We start from the raw sequence: 24,408 nt of genomic DNA on the forward strand, positions 1-24,408 counted from the left end.
AATGTTTAAATTCCCGAGACTGGGTAGGTTAGTGGATAATAACATTAAATGGATAGATAGTAGCATTAAATGTTTGAAAAGGTTCCGTCAGATAAAGATAACTTACAGTATCGTTGAATTACTGATGAAATATCGCTCAGGAGATCGAAGGAGTATGATCGAAATATTTAGAACGATTGCGATTAAATAATTATGGAAATTAAACAATCACAATTTTTATTCAATTCGAATAACATCTATATACGTGATATACGTATTTGCATATATTATCGGTTTGCACGTGACAATTTACAAAAATTATTATTACAAATTGAAACCTACTCTGATGTTAAAATCTTGAAAATTTTGAAAGATTTATATATAGGAGATTCCTTTCACATACTGAAAAGTTATTATATTCAGCAATGTTAATATTAATTATGCTACCGCATTTCTTCAAGTCGGCGTGAAACCCTTTACATTCAATGTGTATCCTTATGTTTAAATATTTTGTATTTATTGTATGCAGTATTGAAAGAAGCCGGTTAACGTGGTTCAGTAATCACAATTATAATAGTAATAGGGAATCACGGATTAAACAGGCAGTGAACAACTTCAAGATTTTACGTTCAAAAATAAATGAGCGAATATATGTATATGGTAATCTCAACATTCCAACCAGAAATCATTACGTTCTACCGTACAAATATTAGGATATTGAATTTTCAAGTTATTTATTTTTATAGGTTGATTATTTCTTTATAGTGGAAATAGACACTTATAGACTTTTTATATTACAGAAACTATACGGCAAATCATGTTTAAAGTTTGGAGAGACGAAGATTTAGTTACTGTGAAATATATGAAACAAAATTAGGAATTATAACCTAGATTAGGTGTTACAACCTAAAAACAAACCCTAAATTTGTACCATTACCCGATTAAAGAGTTTAATTGTACAAGTATCATAATTTTAATAACAAAACTTCAACAACTCTCCATTATATTTTTGGCAACCTTCAACAATATTTGTTCAAATAAATACACACTAAAATAAAACATAAAGACGATGCTTTACGAATAATTGCCTCAATCCATTGTATATAATAATTCATCACAGCACAAGCAGTCATGCGTACTGTAAAAATACGCTATGTATAAAATAAAATACTATAAGATTTCAATGATACCATGAGATTTCAATAACTAAAAAACAAAAATGCGAAATAAATATTAGATTGTGAGCAACAAAGAAACTAAAAATACAGATGACAGCTAAACAAACATAAAACAAGGTGTTCAACGGGACACATCACTTTGGTATGAAACTACTGGAGTAGGAATATATTTTTTGTGAATTTTACTGTTGAAGACTGGGATCGGCAAAGCGTAAAAGTGTGGTTCAGCGGGAAATCGATTGCCAGCAATATCGATTTCATATCGGGCATTAGGATCCATTACATATTCAATAGTAATTACGGATGCATTAGAGTCTCCATGTGAATATCTTGCACCAGGAGAACCAATGAAACCCAAGCAAACGAGTTTATCGATTCCAAATCCATATCTGCAAATTACCAGTAATTAAGAAAAGCTAAATTAAAGAATAAGGTTTCTATCATATAATGACCTATTGGAATATATCAATAGAAATCTATAAATCACATTATCACAACAATGCCTTCAATTAAAATATCTTTACGTATTAACATTTGAATAAAAATTAAACTATTTTCATATTTTATAATCACATACCCTGCAGATGTAACCGTTCCAACATATTCACCATCACGATACACTGGTTCACCACCCCAGGCCCAAACGTCCTTATTTACATCAAGATCATTAAGAACAAATAAAACAAGTCTTTTAGTCACTCCTTGTTCCTTCTGACGTTGAAGAGCAAATTTCCCAATAAAGTATTCTTTCTACAAAAAAGAAATTCCATAAGAAAAGTGTATTAAAAGCTACTAAATTTCTAACTTTTATACTGAATTCTTAAACCATTTTAATAATTGAATACTTAGGGCAGTTTTCATACTTTTAAGTATACTTATAATTGCTTCATTATCGTAAACGATAATAAAATAGTATTATTGAAAATATCTAAGAAAAACTAATTTATCATACATCATATTATATCATATCATATCATACATACTAATTATACATACATCCAGTTTAACGCTATATCCATTTCCAGCTTCGTAGGGAGTAACGTAAGGGGTGAGTTCTTCTCCCCAAAAGGGGATGAATCTTTCTATTCTCATAAATCGTTGCGTCAGTACTCCGACGTCACGTGCACCATAATCCCTGCCTACCTCCATTAAAGTAGAATATACGTGAAGAGCATATTCTGATGGTATATAAAGGCAATAACCTGGTTCACCAGTGTGAGTGAATGCCATTACCATGACATCTGATGCATAGCCAACGTTTACTGACTGTGAAAAATAGAGATAATTTGCATTTTATTTTCAGAATGAATGTTGATCCAATAAATAAATTTGTGATAATTCACCTTGTAAGTAAAAGCGGTAAGATCGATATCCGAATTTGAAAATTCAGAAAGTAATTCTGTAGCTTTCGGACCGACTACATTGATTACTGTATACTTTGAGGTAACGTCATTAAGACCTACTGAATGATCCGACGGTAAATGTCTGAAAATTAATTAATTCTAATGGTACATTCAAAAGAACAATTTTTTGGTCCTACAACATATTGCACGATTCATGATAATCCATAATTGATCTTCGGTATTGATTCACCTGGACATCCATTGATAAATTCGAGTTTGCTGCGAAGTTGGTGATACCATGAAGTAACTATTCTCTGCTTTACGAACAAGCATGCAGTCATTCTCATAGCCACCTCTTTCATTTTGCATTCCCGTATGCGCTATACCACCCACTGGGATATTAACGTCATTTGAACATAATTGTTGTAGATAATTCATGACTTCCCAACGAGTAGACTGTTGAGAAATGAAGTAACGATTATTGACATGATTAAACAGCAAGTAGAACAATACTTTTATATTATCAAAACTGTATAGCAATATTCAGAGATAAGTAAGATCAACGAGACGATATTAGTAAAGAGGACCAGCTCTCGTGTATGTTGTGTCTTCAATGAAATGTATCACCCATTTCAACTCCTTTCAGAAGTTCTGTATTTATACTGTGTCCATTAGCTATCAGACACAAAGTTCCGCAAGACTGGTCCTGCTTACTAGTACTCCTCGGTGGTAACATATACCTTAATTTCAATTTTTGAGAAGGAGCTCATATCTATTATACCAACTCCTTCACGGCATGCATGAAATTCTTCTTTCATAAAGTCAAAAAATTTAGGTTTGTAGAAACTACCCGGTGGCATGACTGGTTTTTTCTGTCCACCTGCCAATTTAAATTACGTGTTTAAAATAAAATTACAATACTGAGTAAAATATAAAAAATGAGCAAAAAGATAATGCACATACGTCTATAAGTTGAATCAAAATAAAGTGCTCTCTCGTAAGCCATTTTAATACCAAAAACAGCACCTCGTTCTTCCAATACAGAGTAAAGTGGCGAGCAGCGTAATTTGCGAGCATATTTGTATTCGCATTGATGCGGATATAAAATGGCATAATTCCTCCCAACAACTTCTTTGACTCTTTGTTGAAGATATTGTTTATTGTTGTGAAGATCCAAAAATCGTTGAATATTAAATGGTAATAATTCTTGTGTTGGTTCACCGTTAATCAACCATTCCGCGATTTCTTTTCCTATTCCACCAGCGCCTAGAAAATAATATGACAAATTACATATGTATTAAGAAATGTATTTATTTAATAGTATAAGAATGAAACGAATATAACTTTAAAAAATATTAATTGCAGAAGTATCTAATATGTCGTTCAAGCTTACCTTGTAAAGAATTACCATTCATTCCCACTGCAACGAAATAATTTTTTACTTCAGGACTCTCTCCTAATATACATCTGCCATCTGGTGTAAAGTTATCTGGACAATTATACACTGTGGGTTCTTTAATGTCTTTTAAAATAGGTAACCGATGCACAACTTTTTCCCATAATGGTTTCCAATGTGCTTTGTCAGTTTTTAATTGGCCTGTCCAATCTTTTGCTGGGACATTACCATTTTCAAAAGCAGGTCGTGCTTCACGTTCGAACCAGCCAGCCATTAAACCACCTATAAACAACGATAACATTTTGTTACATTGAAATATACATAATCAAAATCATTTGAATCTTTATAAAGTCATTTATGGTTTGCAGAATAACAATTATTCAAGAATTAAAAAGATAATTCACATTTGGCATATGTTACCTTGCCACTGTCTCATATATGAGTGAGAATCAAAATCTCGTATGCAGGGTAAATCGGAACTTAACTCTGGTGTAAACGGTGCGGTTGTAGCATAAAAGTGTTCAGCCGGATATGCAGGAATTCGTACTGGTGGATTGCACCGCAATCCTAACTCTCGAGCCCACTAAATAAATTAAGCACTCTGCTTATGCTCAACGCATTATCATTTTTACTTGTATTAAAAAATTACAGATACTTATTTAAGGAATACCATTGTTAACGAGATATAAGATGTTTCTTTTTTAATAAATCTTTAAGTGTAGTTTAATGCAATTAAAATAAAAATAATAAACGATTCACCATGAAGAAATGCTTACCATTCCGGCACAATTTATAAAATATTCGCAGAGGACAGTTCCACTTTCAGTTTTTACATATTTTACAGCACCATTATCTGTGGAGACTTCTAGGATTCGACAATTTTCCCGATACTGTGCTCCACCTTGTCGTGCTAATTTTGCTAAAATATCGCAAATTGCACTAGAATTGGCCACTGCATCTTCTGGCACCCAGACTGCACCTTCTAAGTCATCCACATGCAAATATGGATGAAGTTTTTTTAAATCTTTTTTCCCAAGAATCTTTTTCCCATGAAACATATTGAAATGAATTAATAGTTTAGAATAAACTCAATTTATGTTTTAGATAATTTAGTAAAGAAAAATAATTGTTTCTAGTACAAAAATAGAATTCCAAGTAATGATGAATTTAGTTTATGCAAGCATAATATTGTAAAATGACTATTCAAATTTTCTAGGGTTTATAATTAATGTATAATTACTTCACAGTGTAAACCAGTAGGAACATTATATGCTATTCTCCGTTTTAGGGCTGTCATTCTGTCTTTTGTTTGTGCCAAGTTTATACTTCCACATTCTCGCAATCCAATATCGTAACCCATCTCTTGTAACTGACGATACAGTTTTATACTGTATGAAATGAGGTTCCTGTGAGAGATAGGTTTGAATAATCCAAGAGTGCCCGAGCCAAAATGTGATGTTCCACTGCCAATCCTGTAAGAGAACAATCATCACACTGTAATGGACTAAACAAAAAACAAAATGATGACTTATTTACACATTATTATAGAAATGCTGATGATAAACAAACAAATTTGCTAAAGATGAAAATAATATACTTGTTTTTAAATTTTTCATATATAAAAAAGATATCTGAGTGACAATCAAAGTCCAGTTCTTAATTTCACCTGAATAAATATCATTGTATCATGCTCTGACATGAAACATAAAGTGAGACATAATATTTGAGTTTTCTTCTGAGCACTCCTTGAATCGTAATAGACTTCAGTGAGACAACAATGAAACAGGTAAGGATTATTTATATATAAGAAGAAATTTGTAAAATTACTCATACCGTCCTTGCTCCAATACAAGTACGTCATTACATCCATTGATAGTAAGATGATACGCAACAGAATTAGCAACAGTACCAGCACCAGCAATGACAACTTGAGATTGTGAAGGGAGAATTGATTTCCCAGGAGATGGAAATTCTTTTTCAACATTTCTTTTGGTTGTAATATCAGTCCCATATTTATAATTTATATTGTAGGTTAGGTCTTGTGGCACTGATATTTTTCTTATGCTATAATTCTCTTTTGCTAAGAATGGTAACCGACTGCATCCTGGGCAAAATTGTCTTAACATTCAAAAATATATTGTATCTTATTTGGAAGATGTTTAACAATCAATCAGTTCAAACCAGTTCAAACTTTGCTGAATAATGGTTATCTGATGACGTTCGGCGTAACTGGACTAGTCTCGACAGACTTGTTAATTTAGAAAATAAATATCTTCGACAACAATGGCAAACTTTCAGAGAAGCTATTTTCTGTCGATATATGTCAAGTTATATAAACTCGTATAACATTACTTATAAATTATTAATAGCTATAATGTTTAATGTTCTTCAGCGTAATAGGTGCGCATACATTAACTATATGATTACTTTTAATGTTGCAAGTATTTTTTAAATAATAGTAAGATTTGTGCAATTATTTACTGTGATATTAGTTTTGAAAAATTGTATTGTGGAATTAGGAAGCCCGGTATCGCAAATACATTTTTCTTAGTTTGATGTGTAATTGTCATTTTGTAATTTGCAGAAAATTTTCTGTCTCCGGAAACATTTATAATATACGCGATTCTATTTATAATTTTGCAACTACTATCATGGGTCCCCAAATTTACAATTTTGTCTGGCCTATTATAATGCAATTGTGTTCTTTCAAAATGTTATGGATCTTCTATTTCATCGTTTCTTGCATCACAACTTTTCTCATGGTTATGGTAAGATATGTACAAACATTAAAATGAATTTTCGGCAATGGAATGAAATTTTTTGGTCCAATAAATTTCTTCAGTGAAATATTAATTGAAAGTAAAATTTTTGCTTAAAATTATATTTTTACACATAGTAATTCAAGTTTTTCAAATTATTAGTACAAGAGTCGCGAGGACGAGTTAAAAGAATCCGTAAGTATGTTGTGCTATACATATAACAGAATATCAATATTGAATTTTTAACGCTTCGATAACATATTTGTATACGCCCTATAACCATTCTAGAGACTTTGCTTAAAAATATATTATTCTCCATTTTTATATGTATCTATTAATATTCTGTTTCAGATTTTACCCAATGATAATAAAGACCATAAACCAACATCCGGTGAAGTTGGTGTAAATTCTGATTAATTTTTATAATTTTTTGAAAATTATAATATAAATTAGTGTATTGCAACTGATGAATAATTCACATATATCACTACATACTTGCTTACGTATACTGTTTTGAAGAACTTGTATAGTATATTAACAATAATTACAGGTAATCAAAATTGTATGTGATAAATTGCATGCATTGTCGGAAAAATTGGCAGCGAAAGAACACACGGTATAAATCATCATCATTATATAATACCATTATGCTGTCATACAAAGAATAATATTGCAACAAAAAAGATAATATAACGAATAATAACAATAATAATACATTACAGTTGAAGGAGTCGATAAAGAGTACAGAAAAAGTATTGAACGATATCGACAATAAAAGTGTATCGATGATCGAAGATCGATATAGAGACCTGATGATTGATTTAAAGAAAAATCTTATGAAAACCGAACAAGAGGTTGGAGCAATATTAATGTTTATTACTGTAATGCGAAAAGAAATATTATACATTTGAATTGTAGGTAAAAAGTTTACAAGATGAAGTCACAAGTTTATCTCTGCGTCGTGAAAATCTTAAGAACGACGTTTTGAAGGTTTTGTGTCCCCCTGAATTATTCTATTATTGTTTTTTAGTTATTGTTTTTCTTTATTTATGGGTTATATACGCTTACGTCCTATATCTGACTTCTGCTTTCATTCGTTTAGCAACAAGAAGACTATCATAAAATGCTAGCTACGTTTAACAAGGATTTGGAAAGTGAGTATACACGTTTTAATAATCTATTGAATTTTTTGTTTCTTTTTAAAATATTTTTATCAACAAAACTGTTTATTAGAATGAAGATTTAAAATAAATACATTAGCATATTATAGCTCAAGTTTCATGAAATCAATGTATTTTAAATACTCTACATGATTGCCTTGATTCTAATGTTAATCCAACAAAATCTACAATGATTGAGATATTAGATTACTTATATGATGCACTCATTAATTTCTGATAAACCAATTACAGGCAACAATGGACAACCGAAGTGCAGTAATTTTAAAGTTCCAACGACTTTGAGATGCACTTATACGTCTGATAATCATTCTCGATCAACAATTCGCTCGAAAGTGGATCGATTGTAAATATGTATACCTTTTTCTCAATATTTCTATACTTCACATGACAATCGTCGGATTTAAATCTATTAAAATTTCCTGATATAAACTGTATCGTGATGTTTGAATTTTGTTAAGTAAATGGCACAATATATGGATACAACTTTATCAATCTTATATTTATTAATAAAAATTACCTTTGTATTCGAATGAAATATATCGAATCTTACAATAATTGAGTAATTCATAATAAAACACATTACATTCGTGAATGTTATGTCTTATGCGTAACGCAATTTCGGTGTTACTTTGTCGCTAAAAACAGAAACAGGCATTTATCAAAAAGTCTGATTACGTATATAATAGTATATAACGATTATATTTGTCCGTTGATAAATATAAGTCAATTATACGAGATAAATTCTCACTATGCTACTGTATAATATCAAATACGCAGGTAATCTGGATATTTGCGAATTACAGGTAATTTTGCAATTTGTTGAAAACTTTAATATTTCAGTTTACAATACACTGTCCTATCTTTTAGCCAGCAGAATATACTATAAACATTTTAAATAAGGAAAATTAAGTTTTTTTATATGCATATACTAAGAAGCAAGAGATGTACGTCTATGTATAAGGCACTCAATCGTCATCTTTGCTTTCTGTACATAATAAAAAGAAAAATTGCATAAATAATTTGGCAATAACTAATAGTAGAGTAACATAATCAACTAATAAAATAAAACCAGGAAACATAAGTAGTGAAACTTAAGTTATTAAATTCATTTAAATTATCAAATTCACAATATCATTTGTGAAATTTTTTCGCCCATCTGTATTTCTTATTTGTTTACGTAATCTGTCCTGATTTTCATTTCGCTTAACGAAATTTTCATTCGCATACCTTAGGCATGTTTTTAATGGTGTTAACGTGTTTAACCCTTTGAGAGCGGAGCTCTTTAAATTTAAACACTTGCCGGACACATATAAGCGCCAATAGCACTAAATGGGTTAATATCAGCTGATCAATGAACATTTGACAGTATATTCATTGTAAATAAATTTATTAGATAAAAATTTATCTAAGTAATAATTAAAGTTGTTTTAATGTTAATGATCTCTAATAATAACAAAGATTAGCAAGTAATAAAACCTGTGCAAAATATTGAATAACGTTCAAAATTGTTTTTCAAATAGACAATTTCTTAAGTGCCAATCAAATCAATAAAATTTATATAAATAATCTCATGATTGTGTATCACGGATATTATATCATTTGTTAGATATTGATTGCAACTTCGCATGATAATTTATAGTTCCGTATGATGAGAGGGAAATTTCTTGAGTACCGCGTGGTAAAGATTATAGAAGGCATAAAAGCTGACACTGAGTATTACAAGAAGTGCTGAACCAAATATCCAGGACAAAAAATTTCCGTCAATTATGTCAGATGTCTCTCGTCGTTTTCGTGCGCTCAGATCACCTAGCGTGCTACCCTTTCGAGCCTCCATCATTCTCTTCATGTTCGCCAATTTTTCACGTAGCTCGTCCACGGACTCGGCGATGTCCTCGATCGATTCACCGTCCGCGAGATTTCTGAGAACTTTTAAATGTCAAAGTTTTAGGATAACAGTTAATCAATATACAACAATACAGTATAATAAATAATAAGTCTACATTATTTGCAATACATGAATCATTATAACATAATTTGTCTTATTTATAATTATAATAATATTTCTGCATTTTTTTTATATTGTCTAAATTCAAAATTAATTTATCCAACAACATCAACATTAAGGACGTGAAAGTGCCATAGGCGATTATATAATTATTTACTGTACCGACATATACATATATCGTCATTTACATGTGCATATATATAGTTTTTCATATATATTGTTTGACGTAAACGTAATCATGTTTATCGCGAATTATTATACAACACTGTAGAGTATTTATGATAAATTATATTCAGTTTTTAAGGTTCGGTAGTAATAATTGAAAGATTGACACAAGAATAAGAAATGTAGAGAGTAATTTTTTAAGCAAGTATGAAAGGGGTACGGAATGTAGTATATCAAGTAAATATATTAAGAATAAGAATGTCAGGATTTTTCTGCTGTTTTATTTAGAAGGTTTTTTATTTTTAGAAATAATTTACCTGCTGACTGTGGTATACAGGTGTGTGTACTTGATTTCATGATGATGCTTCGGCTGAAACGAGATGATCACGGCTTCTCACTGGTCCAGCTTGCTCTCCCACAATCGTATTGATCTTCAGCCTCCAAACCAGCCCGCAATTTCTTCGCGCAGTCTCAGCTGCTTGTTGGACCCCTTTTCTACAATTATTTTCCTTTTTTTTTTCAAAACTTTTTTTATGGTCGATTAGGAATTTCGAGGAAGTTCTGAAATTGCCACATTTTTTATTATACGGTTATTTAATGTTGTTCATAATGTCTGCTTTGTAATCTAGAATTTTATACCTTGTTCTTAAAAATTTAATGGCATATTTTGCATATTATATATTTTTCAATAAACAATTTTTAAAAATAAATCTTTTATGGACAAATTACTACAATTTAAAATATATTTGTTATTAATCAATAAACATTAACAATTGACTCTCTAACGATATAATTTCTTCATAAGTTTTGAATTATACGTTGATTTAAAATAAAAAATAATGTAGATTACCTTAAACAGTGGAGTCAATATTATTATAAGAAAAAATTTGTATGTTCATACTGTACTTTTTATATATTCATTGATTTTTCTGGGTAAAATTGTTTAACAGTAAGATGCCGAGCAGCGTGGACAATTCTTGGGTAACTGACTTTATTATGTAGTACACATTCTTTGTATGGATTCTTGAAGAATGATAATATATTTTATATATGTAGTCATTTTCGCATATGGTCATTAATTTTTTGTGACGGATTTATTGCATAAAATATAAAAGAATTTAAACAAATAGTATTTCCTACTTTTTGAATATTATAAATATTTCTTTATAGTCACTTTTGACAATAATAGTTTTATTTTATCTAAAAAATACCTACCATCAATGATGTTAGTGTGCAGTCCGCTGCAAGTAAATTCACCAATCAGCAACTACTTTACCATAAAGTATGCATAGCATATGGGCTAGTATCGCAATGAAATTCTTGTCCAATTTCACACAAAAAATATAAAATACTGAACATAAAATTTTATTGACCCTTCCGCATATGAATCTTATCCATTTCAAATTTTGTCAGTGTTTGTTGCATTTAACAATATAGAAACTGTAAATAATCATGCACAGTTAATATGATTAATGAAGAAATAACAGTAGATGGTATGATATTAATTAACGCATATTGTGCAATGTTTACTGAATTAAATTTTACTATTTCTAATTGATAATGTTGGTTAATAATTTCTAGTGTGTGATATATTTAACTATTTTTGGTGCATATTCAGGTTAATGTTTGAAATACTCCAGTGTTGTTTGAAAATGGATTATCTACCTAGGAAATATACATCAGAAGCTTGTAATTAATAGGTCACAATTATATTTTATTGTCTTCACTGCAAATCTCTATGGCCAACATTTATAAATAAATATACTCTTGCTTATTGGAAGAACAACTTATCGAAGTAAAGTCAGGCAGAGATATTTTGTTTACGCGTATAGATCTTACTAGTGGAGTGGTAGAATAATATATTAATTAATGAGGAGCATATAGACCGGCGTTGAATAGTATACAGAAAATGGCTATTTATGCTTGTTTTGCAGCTCAGTTTCATATTGGTTTCAATCAATTGATCGTTCGTCGCGGCTTTGAATATCCGGCAAAAGAATAATCCGTCGCCGCATTCGGGCGGAGTCCTGCGCAAGTTCGCTCGAGGGAGCTGTGACGTCACGGGGCAAGATGGCCGCCGATATTGGAAATGGAGTAGCCTAGAGACTGGGCGGTAGTGAGAGCCACTTAGGTGTGTCAGTTCGGCTTTTTCGCGAGAATGCAATCGAAATTTAACAAACCAGCACTAGTGCCGTGCGTGTACTGTGATAAGAAGAGTGCGCGATTGTTTCAGTGTACAAAGTAACTGGATATTTTGAACGTCACGGTTTGCCGACGGAAGACGGCCAATTTTCTTATCTTGTCAGAACCTCCCGTAGTCATCTTATCGCGACAGGACTTCTTTTTCAGAACGTTTTCTCACGTGAACAATGAGCAGCCTTAGAGAGTGAGGAAAACTCGGAAATTGTGTCCTAGATAAAGCAAAAATATTTGACCGCTTCATCGTCAACTGGTTTACTAGCGATGGAAAGACGGAAATGATAAAAATTCCTTTACGTATACAAGTGCATTTTTCTTCACCAATGTGTTTCAGAGGATTGTGTTCTATAGTTCAGGGTGAAGTTAAACTCTTGTGGAGAAGATTTTAACAATTGTATTCTGTGTCAATCAATGCTTGGGTTTGATGGACTTTAAAAGGATGGGGAATTTTGATTTTCACATCCTGTTGGCTTCTCAATGGGAAGCAATACTCTGGGAACAATGTTGAACTCTACAAACATCAAAGTTTAAAGTGCAGGGAATATGATGTTTTCAGTGACCAGTGGCTGATCGAGGTGATCACAGATGTACATTGCAAAAGAACTTTGTGTGTTGGTATATTTCATTAAGAAGTAAAACTATTATGTTATTTTGTTTGGATATTTTCCATAAACTTTACAAATATTTCAGAGAGGAAAAACTTCTTATTGCTTAATTCAATCTTTTTTATTATAGAAATTTTTTGAATAACAGCAAAGATTTCTTATTTAAAAGACAAGTGTCCAAAAATGAAGGGTGATACAAACACGATTGACTTCTGATGATAAAAAAATGTTAAATGATGTGAATAGCTAACTTGAAATATTCATATTTAGCTAGTAATTGAACAAAACTACAAACTCACATTATACATGAATTCAGAATCATAACACATGACACTTTGTTATTACAATAGCTCAAATTTCACCGTTCTACAAGATATCCAGAATTTTTTATCAGACAAATTATAACCATAAAATATGGGTGGTTTAATTAGCATTATCAAACTGATATACTAATGGACGGATAGACTAATATGAATATAGGGTCCTAAATAAAATTTTTCAATTATAGATTGAGAACCTTAGTGTGAAATTCCAAAAGTTGTAAAATCATCATTTTTTGAGCAAGCAATGAAAGCTTATAACCAATGGGGTAGTAGTGATGAGTAGATAGATTTAAGAGGAAGTGGAATCCTGTCAGTTCAAGGCAGTAGCACAGTAGTGTGATAGTGTGAGAAGCAGTAACAAACAAGATGTGGAATATGATGTGCGACGTGTTGCCCACTATTTCGGAGGACAGCATCAGTCAGAGGAGCTCACAGTTTTCTGGCGAAGACGCTCAGTTTGAACAGCTGATGGTCACAATGTTAGATGAACGGGACAAGCTGGTGGACTCGTTACGCGAGAGCCAGGAACGTTTGCAAGAAGCTGAGTCTCGACTCCAGGAAGTTGAGAAAGAAAGAGATGCACTCAATCGTCAAATCAATGCTAACATTCCTCAGGTACTGTTGCTATCTATTATATTCATTGATTTATATTCAAAATACTGATACTCCTTTACTTCCCAAAAACAAATATATGACCTGCTACAAAGGAGTCATGTTTTTGAATGATATTCCTATTTATAATAATTTGTTATATCTTGAGCAATGCACATCATCGATGTTGAATATAATCTTTACAAGTATGTACATGATATGAGAAATAGACACATCTTAAAATCTTCATAGAATTGAAACAGTAACAGGGTCATACAGGAGCATTCTCAAATTATGTTAAAATACTATTCCTGTAAGAAACAGACATAATGATGAAAGAAGCTGAAGTTGCTTCAAGATATTTTGCTAGGACTTTGTATACTTAACTAAACTATCGTTCCTGAATATTAAATTTGTAACTAAACATATTCTAGTCCAAGCATAGAGAAAAATTATATAGATATCTTATAATATGAAAATCTTACAAAACTGCTATTAAATGCAGAGATGATTAAAATTTAAATAGTGAATTGCGAAACTTGGATTGCCAAATTTGCTGATGACAATCTGTCGTTTAATGAAACAGCTGATTTTATTAAATTGTTAAATTTATCAATAGGCTGCATATATTTGGTGAAACGTATTCCAAACATTATAGCAATAATAGAATCTCAGTGCTGGAAAGTTGGTCAAAGCACCTTATTCCTATTACCTAGTATAATAGAAGTTAAAATACTAAGAGTTGTCAGGTTGTTTAATTTCAGACCTTTATTTATTACTTTATCAATAATGTAAGATACAGTTCATATTACGAATTTAAAAATTAATGTTACTCGCGAGTTTGTTCCAATATTTGTTTTACCTGGTAATAATACTCAATACAACGTAGTTCTGAAAAAATTGTGCAGAAAGTTAAAGATTTAATGAAGCCTCATAAATAAATGATGGCAGTAAAATAAATAAAATCGATCTGATCGCGTGTCAAGCAACATAAATTAATTTACTATTACTTTCTTACTGAATATGAATGAGCGTGTACTCTAATCGTGTCCAGCTACGCTGAGAAAATTCATTCTATGTGCAAATTTTCTAATTTCATGGTCATTTGTCGTAAAAACAATTATTCCAATTATACAATTTTAAACTTAGAAAAAGCTCCCACGACATTTATTGCAGTAATCGCATATATGAATTTCCTACAGTGATTTATCTTTGTACTAATTTCGGTCTACTTTGATGTACAAAAAAAGTTTAATTGATAAACATAAATTATAAGCTAATCTGACTGGTTGATAAACGATCAGCCACATATTACACCATAGTTTCTTTAAAAAAAGAACTACACTGAGAAATCGTCATTAAGAAACGTAAGCCAAAAGTTACTCTCACAAATGGATTCCGCTTCCGCTTTTGATTGATTACAAAATTATCTGAAATATACTACTCGTGCACAGTTTCTCAAGAATTGACTTAAGAAATTCTGTCACTCGTTTTTATAAAATTCATTAGACAAGCAGATTAAAGGGATATTAATCTGTTATCGATTCACGGTGATTGTCTATTTTTAAGCTATAGGTACAAATGGCTCCAGAAAGGTAGAGGTGTCTCAAGAAGCGATTATTAAGATTAATCCATAATAGTATGGCGATGAAAATATAATAAGAGGGCAAATCGAATCTCATATCGTCTGACCCAATTTCTATTTTCACCTTTCCACTCTTTCCACTACCTCTTCGTATCCGTCGTCTCTTACTTATTTATATTCCTCCAATTATCCCAGAATGGAATTTAATATCACTAATCGTATGGTGATCGTGCTTCTTTAATAGAGCTGGTACGAATTCTCAAGGAGATTTCGGAAAATTATTTAATCATCATTTTCAACGCCTGGATCGGCGACCAATGCCTGCACGAACCCATCAGCTCGAAATAAGTCGATTAAATTATTTCGCAACAACTAAGTTGCACCTATGTGTATAGTATACTATTTTATCTATACTAGGTAGCACCAGATTTTACCCACGTATAGTGTTGTACTCGTTCGGTTAAAAAAAAACGTAAAAGTAAACGTGTTTCCTTCCCTCAATGGAAGCGAGTAGTAAATCGACTTTTATAACTGAACGAGTCAATAAGCGCCACCATTTATTTAATGTGTAATGGCATTAAAAATTTCTTATTTTTTTCAACGAATTCGTTAAGTTTCAATAAAGCGTCAGGAACTTATTCGAGTTATTTGAATCGTTTTTTTCATATCAGTCAGAAATTTACTTGTAAACTTGCTTCGTGCTGCTACCATTAAACTTGTCTATCTTACGCGCGATTTCAACCGGCGAAATGCAATTCACACTTTCTTCGTGTTGCCATTTGTATATATATACACATATTAAAGTATATGTACGTACTTGACATGTAATCGGAAAGGAATTAACCAGTTTCGTGTGGCTTAAACCAATTCGAGATACATGGTTGCATTGGATAGGTAAATACGTGAAGAGATATTAATACCTGTAGACTCTATGGCAGCGATGATCTAGTTCAGATTCATTAATTGATTCTCGATTTAATCGGTGGATTTGCATGGTCATTTAGCTGCGGGATTCGATATTCAAGTATTAAAAGGCACGAGCCGATTTGCCGATTATTGGCGAGTCTATAATAACAATTGTCGATAACTGTGTCAAGAGGGTAGGCAAACATAACCTGAAACGTTTTGAGCTTTGAGAAGAACCGATTCTATTTTTCCGGCCGATTAATAGCTCCCCTTTTATTACTTTACGCCGAGTGTTACGAGTGAGTGGTTTCACGTTAGTTGAAATAAGTAGAAAGGAATGAAGGAAAGAAAAATACGTCGCGAAGTGACCTGGTAGTTATAAAAAAAAAAATTCACCGTTTCCTTTGACGATCGGAAATTTTAAAGGGATTATTATAGCCTTTCTGTTTGTTAGGACTTTATTTTTTTTCCTTTCAGTTTCAAGGCAATCCGTATTGATGATTCTTGGGTGAAAAGAAAATTTCATTATACCGTCAAAGTTATGGACAAGAATTTACGTTACTTCGTTATGGGGCGAAATATTGAATGCTTTGAGGTGGACCTTAAATCTGGTCGCTACTTTTGGGATATTAAAATAGGTTGTCACATAATATTCCAGATGAATTTGTATTTCTTGTAATTTCTTGTGTTTTTGGTGAAATTGATGGAAATTACAAAATTATCAGCCGAGCTTGACAGACATCTTAATCTTGATGAATCAACGTAGTAAAAACTTATCGAGCTCCTGTGAAATAAACTTAGCAAATCAGGATATCAGCACCCTGACCATTGTTAACGCTCTTGATTTTATTTAATTTATTTAACGCATGCATTGATTTGATTTATTATCAATTTATTTGAACCATTTGAGGCAACATTAATTCACGTGACGTATACTTTGTGCAAAATTTAGAAGTTTGTACATAATAATTATTTACAACTAATGTATCCGCGACATAGGTATACGTGTATCTTTTAATAATAACTACAGAAGTCGAATTTAATACATCGTATAATAATATTGTATGTGTCTAATAGCAGATTTATTTTACTTATGGAAAAAAAAAAACAATTTCTTAGTGCAACTATGAGTGATATCCTTTTAGAAAGTAATAGTAATTTTAACCTTTTGTCCTTATTTCTTATTGGGGTATTGTGTTACAGTGATGTTAATGGGTCGTTTTTTGAATGTGGAACGAATGGAAGGACTCCATATATAGAGCCGACTGAAAGTCAAGACGATTAAAGTAATAGTTATGAAATACTATTAGGCCGTCACGAAGATATTAACTATCACGTTACCTCGCTATCGCGTGACAATAACGTTAAATACCTTTAAAGTAATACGCAATGTACACGACTATACACCTTTACGAATCTGTCACAATTTTTGGGTGTCTCCTAATTTGAAACTCGGGGAAAATTTGTTTATAAGAGAACCCATGCAAATTTATGATATACAAGAACATAGAGGCTAAGCCCTTAATTGCCTCGTTTCTCATTTATTCATAGCTTTATACAGTCCGTCCATCAGTGAAATGCGGTTCGAAGGTGACATCTTCCCACGCGTTTTAATGCAAAGACTGTTTAATTCGTGGATCGATTATATATTGTATAATGTTTCCTTAGTCACGTATTTTCTTGTAATTTATTCATCGTCACACTTTCATTGTTCATCTCGATTTTTGTCTACACATTAAAATATATATTACTTCTTACAATGGTCATGCATAATACTCAGCCGTGTAATATGATAGACATTTCAATTTGACCAAATGAATCTGAAAATCATTAGAAGTCCTCGATCTAGCCATGAAAGTCAATGATTATTACATTATCTGATTTGCCGGCACGATCAATCGTATATTAATCGGGACTTAATGTTATCGGGAATCTACGGGCTTATGGGATCGTTAAGTGAAACGCGCCTCTTTGGCTTCGTTTTGAAATTGAATTATATTAATCGGGGTATAGACAGTCTTGCTGCTTCGAGACTCGTCGAACGAATTTCAACCGGTTGCTCTCACTTGCTGTGTAAATTTCATAACCATTGCCATTCGCAGGTCTCTGTTATGACAGAAATACATTTGCGGGGAATTTCAATTGACATGGACAACGCACCGCGCATACAAAGCCTCCCTGACGACCCTCGTCTTACGCTTTTCTCTGACAGGCAGACAGAGAACAGAGCTGCTAATTGTACGCTAAACAGTTGAGTTTTTCACTCTCGAAGGTGAACGAACACTTGTCATTAGCGGAAGAGCGCCAACTTTTCTCTGAACAAATAATCTGTCTCGTTAACGACGCGCGAATAGAAATTCGTTCTATTCTCCCTTACCTTTGACTCTTGGCCTCGGCCTGTCTATAGAACTTCGTTGTATTAACGCGATTCCGCTACTTCAACGTGACGAATGAAATTTCTAATTGGCATGCATATTACTTTTTCTGTTCTTCACGTTGATTCTTTCCAGTCGACCTTCGTCCAAGCGCAACACGTCGTTACGTGTATTCCGTTCATTGTCGGATAATCATGTACCATCGGAGAAGCTAAAATATCGCTATTTATTTTAGCTGGTCGATAACGTTAAGCCGCAAAAACTAATTAACGTTATGGAACAAATTAATTTCATGCACAAAAGGCCATTTAGTTCCTCTCGTAGAGCCTTTTCTATTTCGTTGCACTCCAGCGGGCATCGGTGCATAACGCAGGGCTATGCATTTCATTAGCCAGCTTTGACAGCATTATTTCGGTATCATGTGTTCCAGTCTTCTGGTGCGGATCACGTGTCTTGTGTCATGGTGGTTACATGCTAAATGCAGTTATTTTTGTAGTTCCGTTTACGTTAATACGAAATGCAGGCTTTGTTCTCTCGTTGAACTCGGTTAGTTCTGTATCACCCTTTTTTTTGGTCTTAATAATCTAAGAACAGGTTGTGCTGAAGTTACAGCTTCTGGCGTTTGTCCTGCGAAGGAACGTGGCAGTTTACGTTGGATATACTGCATGAAATCTTGCTTCAACGACCGCTTGGGGAATCGTAAGGTACATTTTCGTTCGTCTAACAGTACTTAATGTAAAGCCTCTGGGATTCTTATCGAGGTTCGATTCTATAATCTGAAAAGGTGCAACGAACCAGTAGTATTCACTGTGAGATGGAACATCCTGTCTCATACGACTCTTGCATCACAATGTACACGGTGGCCATTCAACCTTTGCTATTCGGGTGTACGGAGTATCTTCAATTTCATTAAAATATAGCTACTCTCCTTTTTGCTACAGAACTCTCTCGATATACGTAATACGATTAACCATATAGGGCATGTATTGAATTAAGGCACCTTATGTGCTATCTAACTGAAAATGCATTGGTATATGCGAGTCTTATTACGTCATGAAAATTTTCGATCAGTAGACGTAATCTCATTAAGACAAAGTTCTTGTTAAATTTGATTCGCGTCTATCATTATACCGTGGGGCAACGGTCGGTCGGCTGGTAGCCACGGTAACAGGTCATCAAGCCCACACACGGCGAGCAAGCAACTTCCCACCTTTGTATGAGAATATTTCTTGTCATATTGGAATGTTAATGTGGGCTTTACTTACACGCCGGTTATTTCGTAACGTAGAAAGAGCAACGAATTGCTGAATAAAATCGAGAAGGAGTCAATATTGTACGTAGGGTAGCAGACACGTGACACGAAAATTGTCAATTTTCGTTGTTCTCTTCTTAATAAGGGCGGCGCTCCCTGTCGGTGGTTGGCAAGCGTGCTCATTGAATTTATTATTGAGAACTGATCGATTACGCAGGACGTATATGGATATGGGTGCGGGATCTGATGTAATCGGTTGCGTATCACTTTGCAGCAATTGGAGTGCGAAGGGTATCGCTGTAACAGAAACGAACTTCGGGTTACATGATTTTTCTTTCTATCATTCGTCGCGCTTCCTGTAGCTCTTGTTTATCTTTTCTTTTTTACGTTACGTTTACTTAAGTTTGCACGCATCTCGAATATCAGTGTAGCAATGCGCCATGCCTAGGTATTTATTTAGTTAAATTTCATTTCTTCCGTTAGTACGTGGAGTTGCTTTTATTAGCAGATATATCTATGTATTACAGCCCGGACGAGCCGCATGTGTATATTTATCGTAGGCAATGATTGTTATTGCAAATTGGATAATAATATTTTTAGTCTCGCAATCGCGTTACTGCTCTCGATCTTAGTGTTTCAGGAAGCAATAGGAACGGATACGGCTCGATCGGCGAAACAATTCTTGGCTAAAAAAGCGGATGCGATGCATGACGTTGCGTGGCTTGTATATAACACGAGCGATCAATACCCCACCTACTCACTACCGGCGCATGAATGAACCTCCTCAACTCTTCATCCCCCTTCGCCCACTATTCACCTTTTACTCCTTCTACGTCTCTTGCACCACTATGCTGTGGCTACGGGATGGTCGCGTAACTGGATTGCTTTACTTCCTTCCTGCTTTCCTTCCTCTTCCACTATTCGTTTCCCTACTCCCTCTCTCTCTCTCTCTCTCTCTCTCTCTCTCTCTCTCTCTCTCTCTCTCTCTCATGCATTCGTGTTTTGTTATCATCACTCTTATCTTTTATTCACGTGTTTCTTCTCTCGATTCACTCTACCGATTTATTGGTTTCTTTCGGGTTTTCGCTGGTCCCCTTTACTCATTCTTCACTAATTATCAGCCAATTATATTCCCGTCTTACATTTTCTTTATTATACAGGGTGTTCGGGCTAGTACGGGGTACTTGTTATGGGTACTAGGAATTTATGTGTGAGTGGAAAAAATTACACTGTATGTATACTGTTGGTATATTGCTGGTATAACAGCGACGGTAATGACGATTCTATTTCTTCTTTCATGTGTGTGTAGTTTTATAGATTTGCGTTTGAATTTATAGGACCACACGTGTCCAGATGCCAAGTTGATCAAAGGCGTCACGTGGACCAGCTCTTGCACTATGGAAATTTCTATGAAAAATTTCTTCGACGTCTATTTGGATTTTATACGGCAGAAACTTGATCCTACAAAATTTTCTTCTAAGGTCGAGCTTAGAAGAAAAGAAGAGGGTCCTCTCGTCCTTGCAGCATTTTCCTACTTTCTATTGAAAATTTAGACTGGTCTTAGGTCATAGTATAAAAATGTATTGCTGCGCTCGATTTTCGTCGCTCACTAAGCTTCGATTTTCGTAGGGTTTTTTCAATTTGGCGCTGCCTGCTCGCTGCTTCATACTGTGGTAACTCGAAATAATTTATTGGACTTTTTTTTTGTTAATGTTCAATTCTTTGTTAGGATATAGTCGGCGCAGTATTTACGAGAATATTTTTCCACTTTTCACAAATTTCGTCTGGGTTTATTTTTATTTATTTTCAAACGGAACTCGACGACATTTTTATTTAAGCATTTAACGCTTTTACGGGTTTTCGATGCTATGTTTCGCTGTTTCCGTAGATCGAAATGCCCTGTGCTCAATTTTACTTATTTTCTATAGGTACACGTGCGAAACGACTTTTGTCGCGTTTCAATATTGCGCTGCGAACGGTTCCGTTATCTACTGATAAGTAAACGAATATTCCAAGGTCCCTAATCTAATCTGCTGTCGACAATTTGTAATTACTCGAAGAAATTTTTTTTTTCACTCTCCTTAATATACGTAATTTGAATATTCGCGATCGCACGTGGTTTATACGGCGACCGTATTCTATTTCTTAGCTATTCGCATACGTTATATATTATATTTGCAACGTGCTTTCATTATTTTTCTTTCGCTTTTATCGATTTCCACTCTAGTTCTTGGTGTTTCAGTATACGCTTTTATCAAGTCGTCTAGGAAAAAATAAAAACTGAGGTAACTTATTGTATGTATAGTAAAAGTCATTTTACAGTTTGGCAAGCTCGATAACGTAATCTAATCTTCCACCACGCAATATTTAACCAATCTCGGTGCTACTTTTCTTCTCCGTTTGGTCGCCAATCGCATAACTTTCCTTATTTTTATGAAGGTGTTATCCAAGCTACACGTTAGAAGTCGTGGAGGAAACAAAAACTGTTTTACATTTTTACATATTTTAAGAATTGCTATTAGAAATTAAATGAAAATCCTCCCTTCGAGAATCGATATAGTTAAATGGTGAATTTTAGGTAAAATTATGGTAAACTATCGTGTTAAAAAAAATTCGGATTACTATAATTTAGTGGTTTAGAGCTTTTTACTGTTGCAACAGACTATTGAAATTGGTGCCAATGGATCAGTGAATTTATCCATTTTTTTACGATTCCTATATTTTATTAGACTCATAATAACGTTATGACAATATAATCGTATGTTAACCTTCAGGTGATGGCGCGTAATGTAATAAACACAATAGGTGTACATTTCTTACGGCAAGAAAAAAAGGCATCACTGAATGGGTAACATGAATATTTTCATATATACGTGAACAGTCAGAATTTATTCTTAGCATTAAGAATTATCAATTACATAAAAATGACTATAATTGGCAAAAAGGGGTACTTCGCGAGTTGTTCTCGTCCTATGCTTCAAGTATCGTTTCTCAATTATCCGAAAGTTCATTAGATTCGCTTGACTCGTTGAATCAGTTTAATTTTCTTCGATATGATGGGAATAATATCGGTTATTTTTTTCAATGAGCCAATCTACGGAATCATACTTATATAAAATATCTAGCAAATACTTTATATCCCATCAATTATCATTCTCCGATCATTGTACGTATTAATTCAAGTTATATATATATGGAGGGTGTACGTTAAAACGAGGGACGTAGTTTAGGTATGGATTCAGGACACGCGAAACAGTGATAAAAGATTATATGAATATGTATCTTATTCGACACCCTATATATACTTATACGTATGCTTGTTCTTAGATCTGCTAATTCCCTAATCGACACTCTATCCTTAAAGAAACTTATTTTGTTCATGGTTCTGGAAATTGACCTGTTTTTTTTTTCTTTTAAGTAACTAGAGACAAACTTTTCCAAACCGTATTTTCACTTATGGATTTTAATGATCTTCACAGAGCTTATTAGGACGCAGCTGCATTGCGGAAACTCGCACAATACATGCGAGTGTGCATATCTTACGGCACGCCTTGTAAACGTATACCTAGCTAATAAGTTGCCACGAGTTTAACGGGCTTTTCTTATTTCTTTCCCTCTCGTGCAGTGTTCTTTTTAGTTTTTGCGGTCAGCCGCAATGCTTTAGCCGGGAGGAGCAATTATTTTATTGATTTAAAACAGCTGCAATATCGCTTAGTGATGATCATTTGCAATCATGAAAAATAATTACTTTTTTATATAGAAACACGAAAAAAGTAACTACATTAATTTGCCAAATATTTGTATAGCGAAGCTGCTTGCAGATTCCAATTTGCTTCTCGATCAGGGCTGTTCAGTGCTATTTAATGTATAATTGAATTTGGCGAACATTTTTTCCACGCTAATTTATTTAATGACGGTCAGTATGTTTGAACGAGTGATCAATGAATCGAGGTTGTTTTATATGATTATACGTGACACGTGGCTTAATTGTTTGTTTTTCTCTCTTATATGTCTTCTTCTCTTCTATCGCATCTCTCAATTATTCTTACCTTGTTACAGTTCCGCGTGTATCACTCAATCCAATACTACCGGGTGTTCGAAAGGAGGCGTCATATAGAAAGGAAAAGCAATTACGTGTAGAGTCAAGCTACGAGCACGAGGGTTGCTGCGAGTCATGAATGAAATTCCTTGTTTGCTGTTTTCTCTGCATCCTTCAAGCGCGTCGCTTTATCTCCTTTCCATTCTTATACCAAGAGAATTTGTCTCTTTCTCGATTCCCATTCTCCTCTCGGACGCCCTCAATTTTCAATTTTCTGCACTGTCCCCCTTTCATACGAGGTGACTGACTGATGCTTGTCGATTAAAAGCGGAGGTTGACGCAATCCTGTAATTCTCAACTCGTGACCCAGGTAATGCATGCGACTGAAGGTAATACTGACACTTAATGCTTCTTTAATGACGTAAACTGAACGGTGTACTTTGAATTCCTTAAGATCGCAGTCATCACGGCTTTTTTTGTCTTTCATGTGCAATAATGGGAAAATTGTATCTTCGTGCAGACTTCGC

At 33.5% G+C, this 24,408-nt stretch overlaps 4 protein-coding genes across 19 annotated transcripts in view; 2 read left to right on the forward strand and 2 right to left on the reverse strand.

Moving 5' to 3' along the window:
* Positions 1–199: 199 nt before the first annotated feature.
* On the reverse strand, positions 200–6,261 carry LOC107269451 (pyruvate dehydrogenase phosphatase regulatory subunit, mitochondrial). The gene is made up of 12 exons (XM_015743305.2): positions 5,730–6,261; positions 5,137–5,368; positions 4,673–4,936; positions 4,317–4,479; positions 3,894–4,178; positions 3,464–3,766; positions 3,241–3,380; positions 2,751–2,956; positions 2,501–2,642; positions 2,154–2,423; positions 1,735–1,907; positions 200–1,546 (listed from the first exon to the last, which is right to left on the reverse strand). Exons 1-12 carry the CDS (start codon positions 6,020–6,022, stop codon positions 1,279–1,281), a joined length of 2,739 nt encoding a protein of 912 aa, XP_015598791.1. The 5' UTR covers positions 6,023–6,261; the 3' UTR covers positions 200–1,278.
* An 84-nt stretch (positions 6,262–6,345) lies between these two features.
* On the forward strand, positions 6,346–8,456 carry LOC107269454. Of its 3 annotated transcripts, none has more exons than XM_025086733.1 (8): positions 6,346–6,664; positions 6,818–6,850; positions 7,007–7,051; positions 7,206–7,271; positions 7,378–7,509; positions 7,574–7,645; positions 7,758–7,809; positions 8,068–8,456. In XM_025086733.1, exons 1-8 carry the CDS (start codon positions 6,452–6,454, stop codon positions 8,181–8,183), a joined length of 729 nt encoding a protein of 242 aa, XP_024942501.1. In that variant the 5' UTR covers positions 6,346–6,451; the 3' UTR covers positions 8,184–8,456. The 3 variants fall into 3 exon arrangements, with proteins under 3 accessions (XP_024942501.1, XP_015598798.1, XP_024942500.1); XM_025086732.1 differs by having other exon boundaries at positions 6,354–6,664; positions 7,007–7,057; XM_015743312.2 differs by lacking the exons at positions 6,818–6,850; positions 7,007–7,051 and having other exon boundaries at positions 6,347–6,664.
* Positions 8,457–8,472: 16 nt separating this feature from the next.
* On the reverse strand, positions 8,473–10,541 carry LOC107269455. The gene is made up of 2 exons (XM_015743314.2): positions 10,324–10,541; positions 8,473–9,762 (listed from the first exon to the last, which is right to left on the reverse strand). The coding sequence occupies exons 1-2, from the start codon at positions 10,361–10,363 to the stop codon at positions 9,470–9,472; spliced, it is 333 nt and encodes a 110-aa protein (XP_015598800.1). The 5' UTR covers positions 10,364–10,541; the 3' UTR covers positions 8,473–9,469.
* Positions 10,542–11,948: 1,407 nt separating this feature from the next.
* LOC107269437 (liprin-alpha-1) overlaps positions 11,949–24,408 on the forward strand; it is a 46,782-nt gene continuing 34,322 nt past the window's right edge. For 4 of the 14 annotated variants that reach the window (XM_015743273.2, XM_015743274.2, XM_015743268.2 and 1 more), the window contains exon 1: positions 11,951–13,748. In XM_015743273.2, coding sequence (XP_015598759.1) covers positions 13,500–13,748 — 249 coding nt within the window. In that variant the 5' untranslated portion in view covers positions 11,951–13,499. Of the gene's footprint in view, positions 13,749–24,408 lie in introns of all 14 variants that reach the window. The other 10 variants (XM_015743271.2, XM_015743278.2, XM_015743279.2 and 7 more) reach the window with 4 other exon arrangements.

This window comes from Cephus cinctus, unplaced genomic scaffold, assembly GCF_000341935.2.
Source record: "Cephus cinctus unplaced genomic scaffold, Ccin1 Ccin1_scaffold0661, whole genome shotgun sequence".
NCBI lineage: Eukaryota > Metazoa > Arthropoda > Insecta > Hymenoptera > Cephidae > Cephus > Cephus cinctus.

Excerpts from the sequence above, each read along its gene's own strand:
- LOC107269455 (XM_015743314.2), bottom strand. The coding sequence starts at position 10,363 with ATGAAATCAAGTACACACACCTGTATACCACAGTCAGCAG. Across the intron at positions 9,763-10,323 it reads CTGTATACCACAGTCAGCAG|TTCTCAGAAATCTCGCGGAC; the intron begins GTAAATTATTTC and ends GACATTTAAAAG.
- LOC107269454 (XM_025086732.1), top strand. The coding sequence starts at position 6,452 with ATGTGTAATTGTCATTTTGTAATTTGCAGAAAATTTTCTGTCTCCGGA. Across the intron at positions 6,665-6,817 it reads CAACTTTTCTCATGGTTATG|TACAAGAGTCGCGAGGACGA; the intron begins GTAAGATATGTA and ends TCAAATTATTAG. Across the intron at positions 7,646-7,757 it reads TTAAGAACGACGTTTTGAAG|CAACAAGAAGACTATCATAA; the intron begins GTTTTGTGTCCC and ends TCATTCGTTTAG.
- LOC107269451 (XM_015743305.2), bottom strand. The coding sequence starts at position 6,022 with ATGTTAAGACAATTTTGCCCAGGATGCAGTCGGTTACCATTCTTAGCA. Across the intron at positions 5,369-5,729 it reads CTTGTATTGGAGCAAGGACG|GATTGGCAGTGGAACATCAC; the intron begins GTATGAGTAATT and ends GTTCTCTTACAG. Across the intron at positions 2,424-2,500 it reads TTACCGCTTTTACTTACAAG|TCAGTAAACGTTGGCTATGC; the intron begins GTGAATTATCAC and ends TATTTTTCACAG.